The sequence below is a fragment of the Drosophila serrata genome, unplaced genomic scaffold (genome assembly GCF_035046125.1).
Source record: "Drosophila serrata isolate PLE 108 unplaced genomic scaffold, ASM3504612v1 contig_334, whole genome shotgun sequence".
In the NCBI taxonomy this organism is placed as follows: domain Eukaryota; kingdom Metazoa; phylum Arthropoda; class Insecta; order Diptera; family Drosophilidae; genus Drosophila; species Drosophila serrata.
The window spans coordinates 1340609-1347709 of NW_028257232.1; the positions used below are offsets into that span (position 1 = coordinate 1340609).

A 7101-nucleotide genomic window follows, 5' to 3' on the forward strand; every position below is an offset into this window, starting at 1 on the left:
GACCAAATACGGAGACCCCTGGGTGAAAATTACCTTTGGAGAATCGATGAATGGAAATATTTCTTTTATAAGCTTTGGGCGGTCCTCAGCGGGTTAAGCCTGGATTATAGTAAATTTCTACAAAATTCTAATAACAATTGGATTGTTTATAATTCATGTAGAGTGCCTCCCAGTGGGCTTTGACGACTTCCGGCCCAAAGTTAGATGAAATATCTGACTTCTCAGCAAATTCAAGAGCACTTGAAACTACAGTGGCTCAGATTTCTGCCTGGTTTCTTGTTTTATTTTCATTTATTTCTTGTATTTCTTTATTTTTTCGGTTCTCACTCCCACGCTCAAGAGCTGGAAAAGCTGTGTGTGAAGCATTTGTTTCTTGAGGGAAATGCTCAGCAAAAGACAAAAACTGAAAAAGAAGTCGCACAGCAGAAACTGTCATTGCCAGCGCAGACCCACACACAGTAAGATACAGATACAGATACAGATACAACGTTAGAGATAGATTCATGGGAGAATATGTTATGCATAGAACAAGTTCATGGGAACGAACTTCGTGTGAAGAACTCCCTCCGGCAAAGGGGCCAAGGGTTCACATGGATATGTGTAGATACATAGGTGGGGGATAAGTTTCATCAGGGAACAAGTGCAGCTCATCTGATAGATACAAGTGTCATGAATGAATACAATAATTAATGCATTTAAACCATTCATGATTCGGTCCTGAAGTCGAGCATTTGAATTAAGAGGGGAAGACCCTGGGGCACTGGAAGCATATAAAGATACTTCTAAGATGGCAAACGTAACCTAATCATTACCTATTACTGCCTATTTATTCTTCCCTATTTTTAACAATAAATTAATTTATTAATTACTAGAAATATTTCTCTCAGTGGACACACCATAAACTCCTCAAAGACCCTACTCCACCCCGACCATTCAATTGCTTATGCAAGGCAACGTGACTGTGTGGGCGTGTCATCACTTTCAATTTTGCGGCCAATTTGAGTGACACTTTCTGCCTGTTTGTCACGCCGCTGGCATAGCCAAAGATTGTGGCACAAAGCGAGTGGATTGGAGGCAACAAGGCTGCCCAAGGAGGCTCCAAGGAGGAGGCCTAGAGAGACTGGCAACTCGTGTGTGCGCGTCTGCGTCTGCTCGTCGTCTGCCGCACTTCCGTTTCCTGCGCATAAATTTTAATGAGCGCGCCAGATTCCTCCCCCTCTCTCTGTCATCCTATTTAATCAAGACACTATCAATTGAAGACTCTGAAAATAAAAAAATACAATGAAAAAGGAAACGAAGGGAAACCCTTTCCGCAGTCAGTGCCTCTTACCTTGACTTTCGCAAAACTTTGAACAAAGTCACGGCTATGTTGGCCATAAATTGGCACAACCAGTTTTGGAAGAGAGCAAAAAAAGAAAAACAACAAAAAACTGAAGAGAAAACAAAAGAAAAGCGCCGAGGAGGCATTGAGAGGAGGCTTTTACTGGCTTTCCCAACCATGAAATTCGCACAGAAAGCACGCCAGCCAGGAATGTGGTTAAAACACATGATCGACATGGGGAATATCTTTTATTTGACCTTACGTTTTTTAGTTATAAACATAGTAAAAATTTTTGTTTTCTTAGAATCGATTTGATCGATATTTTTATATGACAAATCAAAGTTAAAAAAAGTCATAACTAAGCCAAAAAAGGATTACTTTTAAGTCGGAAAGCTGTCCTATGCTAGTTTTTATTATAGTTATAAATCCGCATACTCAAAAAAAAATGTAAGAAAAAACCTACAAATTTATCAATTTTTAACAATTTTAACGATTTTAAACCCCTTATAAAATTTTCAAAAAATGTAGAAAAATTTGTTTTTATCCGAATATGGCTATATCGAGTTGGCTTTTAATGCCGATCAAGGGTCGGAAATGACTCCTTCACAGCGTTTTAAGCTTCTGACTAAAACTATACCATTTTTTGAGTCGATATTATTTAAATTTTTATATGACAATTTTTTCAACAAATCAAAGTTTAAAAACTTCATAACTAAGCCAAAAATGCATTAATTTTAATTCGGTTAGCTGTTCTGTGCTAGTTTTTATAGTGTTAACATATCTGCATATTCAGCTATAAAAAAATAGCATTTTAAATTTTTGTCAAATTTTAAAAATTTTATTTATGTAAAATTTCGTCTAAAAAAATTATAAAAATTTTGAAAAAAATTAATTTCTTCCAGATATAGCTAGATCGACTCGGCTGATCATGCTGATCAAGAATATATATAGTTTATAGGATCGGAAAAGACTCCCTCACCAATTGTCTCTTATAGGAACTATAAATCAATATTTTCATAGATCAACATTTTTAATATTAATCACAGTTTTTCGAACGTCATAACTAGGCCAAAAATGCATTAATTTTAATTCGGAAAGCTGTTCTATGCTAGTTTTTCTTAAATTTATAAATCTGCATACTGAAACTTAAATTTAAGAAAATTAAAATTTTTATAAATTTTTTACATTTAACAATGTAAATTTTGTAGTTCAAAAAATTTTTGCAAAAAAATTAAAATTTTTTTATCTCCCAAAGATGGCTTGATCGATTCAGCTTTTTATGCTGATCAATAATATATATGAAATATAGGGTCGGAAATGACTCCTTCACATCGTTTTAAGCTTTTAACTAAAATTATAATACTCTGCAAGGGTAAATAAAATTACCTTTCATTCTACTTCACTTTGTAGTAATTAAAATATATGTAAAGACTGTTAAAAAAATGTTTTTTATAAATTAAACTTCTTGTTTTTCATGTTTATTTTAAAAACTTGATGGGTTAATATCTCCTCTTCTTTTATCTTAGATCCCATCATACCCCAGGACCTGGAAGACTTCCCATTTCTCCAGCTTCTCTCCCTTTTCCCCCGTTCCCTCTCTGAGTTTTTCGCTGAGCATTGGCCACACACCGCCTCTGTCTTCAGCTGGCAATCGAAACTAGTTTTTCAGGTTCGGCGCATGGCTGATAACAACAATTGCAAACGAGACGATGGACTGCGCGGACTGCGGACTGCGGACTCCGGCGCATGCGCGCCAGTCTTGCATTCCTTCGCTGGCTCTGGGTGCGCAGAAATCCCCTCCTGCCCTCCGAGAAGCATTTGTGGAATTTTAATTGCGCAAAAAACAGTAGAGAAGTTGAGCTGCAATTGCAACCGATGGGTTCTGCACCATGAAAAATATATTACCATGAAAAGGAGGTCAATTTTTCAAAAGGGAGATAATATGAAAAGTTGGACATTATTAGGCAGAAATGTTTATTTATAATTTTAAACTCTTGCTTTCTGGGTAAGCACTTCCCAATAATCATACATCTGTAGCTTTAGTATCTCATTACCAATTTAAAAACCAAATAATGTCTCCTTATAATATCTTAAAGATACAAGATACAGCTTGAGCTCTACTCTAATTTCTTTGTGTGTCTTGAAATGACGTTGAATGATGGGCACTTGGAGGTTCGCTGCAAGTGAGAACATATCGCGTGATGGTGATAGATATAATGGCCATGGACTGAGCCCGAGAGCTGGGAAAGATCGGGATACTGCTCTGCTCCAGCAGCAGCAGCTCCGCCACGCCTTGGAGCCGCCGCTGATTGCGATGGCTGGCAAAAACCAACGGACCGCAGAGAGCAGAACGAGAAGGAGGGAAAATCTTTCTTACACGCTGCTCGAATTATAAGTCGTCGACATTTTGCCTAGCCGCCGTCGTCGTCGCCGTCGTCGTCGAGAAAAATGAGCCAGCATAAATAAACCAAAGCGAAATAGAATAGACATTTGTATCTGTTTGCGTCTGTCTGGTGTAATTGAAGTTGCAGAAAGCCAGAAAAAGCCACAAAAACGTAAACTGAAGGCCCAGCAAGAAAAACAGCCAGTGGAGCGCGAGGCATGGCGCATACGGAAGCCATAAGCTGCAAGAGATTTCTCTTTCGGTGCTGCTTCTCTTGGCTGTTGAACCCAACAACCAAGTCCCAACCCCGGCCCGCATCGCACCACTGGAGCGTGATCTCTCCGCCTGGAGATGGAGATGGAGATGGGTAATGGCCATGGATCTGGAGCTGGAGATGGAGAGATCCTCGTCAGCTCAAGGACCGAAAATCAATTGGCAAGGCGAAAGGGATCGAACGCAGCACAAATCGCCGAAAATTACAGGAAGCAAAAGCACTTGCCGAAACGATCGAAAATCATTCAATTACGACAGCTGGCTAAGAGCCCGGCATATAAATAATGGGCGTGTGGGATACCCGAAAAAAAACAATAATAATTATGCAATCACACGGGGAAAAATGAGATCGTTATTCATACTGATTTGCATTTGAAATTGATATATATTTTGAATAAAAAGAGATAAAATATTCAAAATAAAAACCAGAACCTATGTTCCTATGTTCCTCTGTTCTCAGAATATTTTCTCTATAGCAAATGCTCTAATTTTTATAATCTTATCTAATATTCTTTTGCTGTAATATATAAAAAACAACTTGACCTTAAAAGTATCAACCTCTCAAAACCATAAAAACAATTACTTTCGGTGCAATCTTTAAAAGCCTACAGACAATTAATATGGTTAACGACAGCTCCCCCAATAAGCAACAGGATGCACGTGCAAAAATCAAGGTAATCCGAATGAGGTCAAGCCCAAAAAGCATTTAATACAACATGGCTGTATTTCAAATTCAAATCTTGCGCTAAGTGCGTCCGCATTTACCAACACTACAGCTTACCTACCACAAGGTATGGCAGCACCAAAATTATGAGCGATTTCTTATCGACTTAGGTGTGACCTTTTGATAGGAATTATTATCGATACTTCTATGCTTTTTCGGTCACACTACAACAAAAAAATAAAAAATATATCAGGAGAAGATATGCAGCAGATATAAACAAAGAAAAGCAAGAAAATACGTTTAAACCATCACTTCAGCGTCATCCGCCAGGCAAATGAGTTTCAACCTGAACCTGGAGTCCCTCAACACAACCCTGCAGACGATCGCCGAACGTGTGGAGCTCTTTGCTGGCGTTGCACTACAGGCTGCTGTCGGGCTGCGAGGCAAATTCGAGTCCTTGACGGGTGATTTTAGCTGGCAGAACGGTCCCATTGCCTTCACGGATCTGCAGGCAACGCTACTAAAGGTTCTGCTCGTTTTGCTGCTCGGCACTTGCGTCCTCATCGGCTATTCGTGGTCTGTCTACGGCCAGGTCATCACGGAGAAGTTTGTCAGGCCAAGTATGAGGCGAAAAATGCGACTTAACTTTGTACGACGATAAATAATATCTTTACTGCAGGCACTCTCAAGGAAATCGAAGAGCTTAAATTGTCGGTGGCCAAGTTAAAGTTGCCCAAGGAACACTCGCCACGCATTTAAGCCAACCATGTCCAAGATCAAGAAGTTCTTCAGCCGCAAGAAGGAGGAGGCAGCGGCCTTTAAGGTGAGTTTTTACCTAATCAATACTGACCCTTTAAATACAAGTCATTGCCTTCCAGCTCAAGCTGACCGGCAGCGGCATGGGCGAGGGTCACAAGCTGAATGCCCCCAAGCAGGAACATGCAGCTCCTTCCGGCTCTGGTTCCCGCAAGAAGTACGAAGCCTATGTTCCACCCAACCGTAATGAGATAAGCCAAGAGGCCAGGAAGGCGGCCAATGCGGCACTGGCTCGTATTGACAAGAAAACCTCGCGGGATTTCAACACCTCGTTGTCGGCGGTAAAGGCTCAGGCCAAGCGAGAACTGGAGGCCGAGCGCCGCCAGAAGGAGGAGCAGCAGGCAAGTGCGGAGGCCTCTGCCTCCAACACCAGTGCTTCCGGCGGCGATAATCGGAACCTGGCCTGCGAGGGAGTCTTCTTCCGTTGCCCCATGATCAGCGAAGAGGTTCTACCTAAAGCCGTGTGGAAGGCCAAGATCAAGGAGTTCCTGTACCAGCAGCTGGAGGGAGATCGAGGTCTCACCGCCTGCCTAATCATTCACAATTGTAATGTGAAGGAGAAGGCGGACGAGTGCATTGCGACGCTCATTCGGTATCTGGAGAACCTCATCAACAGTCCCACCGAGGAGAAGTTCTGCAAGATACGCATGTCGAACAGGATCTTCAGCGAAAAGGTGCGACATGTGGAGGGCGCACTTGATGTCCTTCAGGCAGCTGGCTTCAGCGAGGTCGAGATAGACGGAGAGCCGTATCTGCTGTGGACCAGAGAGCAAACCGAAGAGGATCTCGACTTGCCCACCCTGGTGGAAGCGTTAAAGAACTCGGAGACAATTCCCCTGGAGCTCGACAGGAATATAAAGGTTCTCCTGCCATCGCAGGCTCGGAGGGTTGTCCTGCCCGATGAGTTCTATCGCCTTTCACCCGAGGAGATTAAGAAGGAGCAACAGCTGCGCTCGGACGCCATCGCCCAGGCCCAAATGCTGAGGACCAAAGCCATGCGGGATCGAGAGGAGCAGCGCAATCTGCGCATGTATCGTTACGCCTTGGTCAGGGTTAAGTTCCCCAACGGACTCTTCATACAAGTAAGCTTTTAACCAAATGATGAAATTAAGAGAAAACTTGTGTAAACACGTGAATCATTTTCAGGGCACTTTCAACGTTTACGAGAAAATCGCAGACGTGTTTGAGTTCGTGCAATCATGTTTGGCCGACGAGAGCCTCGACTTCAGCCTGGTGGCCACCAGCGAGGGCAAGCTGGGCGAGGAAGACCTAGAGAAGACCCTTTACGACTGCAAGTAAGTATTTGAAATATAATTTAGTTGAAACGAAAACTTTTTTAACTTATTTAAATCTTTTACAGACTCATTCCAAACTCCCTTTTGCTGTTTAGCGCAAACGGAGTGGCTTCTGCTGCCCAGGCCGATCTTAATTATTTAAAAGAAGAACTTCTGATGTTGGTACAGGCCATGTAGGAGTATTAATCCAGCGGCACTTGTAACTTTATTTATATTTTACCCCAGCTGTTGTTATTTATTACTTTCAAATCTATTATTCAAAATCAAATATAACGCACTTTACACAAAAATTTAGATTGAAATGTTATGTTAAAGAATAGTTTTATTGTAAAGGTAATGTTTTAGTACA

At 41.4% G+C, this 7101-nt stretch overlaps 2 protein-coding genes across 2 annotated transcripts; both read left to right on the plus strand.

Moving 5' to 3' along the window:
- Positions 1–4836: 4836 nt before the first annotated feature.
- LOC110178479 (uncharacterized) lies at positions 4837–5415 on the plus strand. The gene is made up of 2 exons (XM_020945620.2): positions 4837–5261; positions 5321–5415. Exons 1-2 carry the CDS (start codon positions 4976–4978, stop codon positions 5398–5400), a joined length of 366 nt encoding a protein of 121 aa, XP_020801279.1. The 5' UTR covers positions 4837–4975; the 3' UTR covers positions 5401–5415.
- Positions 5323–7042, plus strand: Gint3 (GDI interacting protein 3). Its single transcript, XM_020945619.2, has 4 exons — positions 5323–5464; positions 5520–6539; positions 6604–6752; positions 6818–7042. Exons 1-4 carry the CDS (start codon positions 5408–5410, stop codon positions 6927–6929), a joined length of 1338 nt encoding a protein of 445 aa, XP_020801278.1. The 5' UTR covers positions 5323–5407; the 3' UTR covers positions 6930–7042.
- The last annotated feature ends 59 nt before the right edge of the window (positions 7043–7101 follow it).

What these genes read in the sequence shown, in the direction of transcription:
- LOC110178479 (XM_020945620.2), top strand. Translation starts at nt 4,976, where the DNA reads ATGAGTTTCAACCTGAACCTGGAGTCCCTCAACACAACCCTGCAGACG. An exon ending in GGAGAAGTTTGTCAGGCCAA is followed by an intron (nt 5,262 to 5,320) that starts GTATGAGGCGAA and finishes TCTTTACTGCAG; the next exon opens with GCACTCTCAAGGAAATCGAA.
- Gint3 (XM_020945619.2), top strand. Translation starts at nt 5,408, where the DNA reads ATGTCCAAGATCAAGAAGTTCTTCAGCCGCAAGAAGGAGGAGGCAGCG. An exon ending in AGGAGGCAGCGGCCTTTAAG is followed by an intron (nt 5,465 to 5,519) that starts GTGAGTTTTTAC and finishes ATTGCCTTCCAG; the next exon opens with CTCAAGCTGACCGGCAGCGG. An exon ending in AAGACCCTTTACGACTGCAA is followed by an intron (nt 6,753 to 6,817) that starts GTAAGTATTTGA and finishes AATCTTTTACAG; the next exon opens with ACTCATTCCAAACTCCCTTT.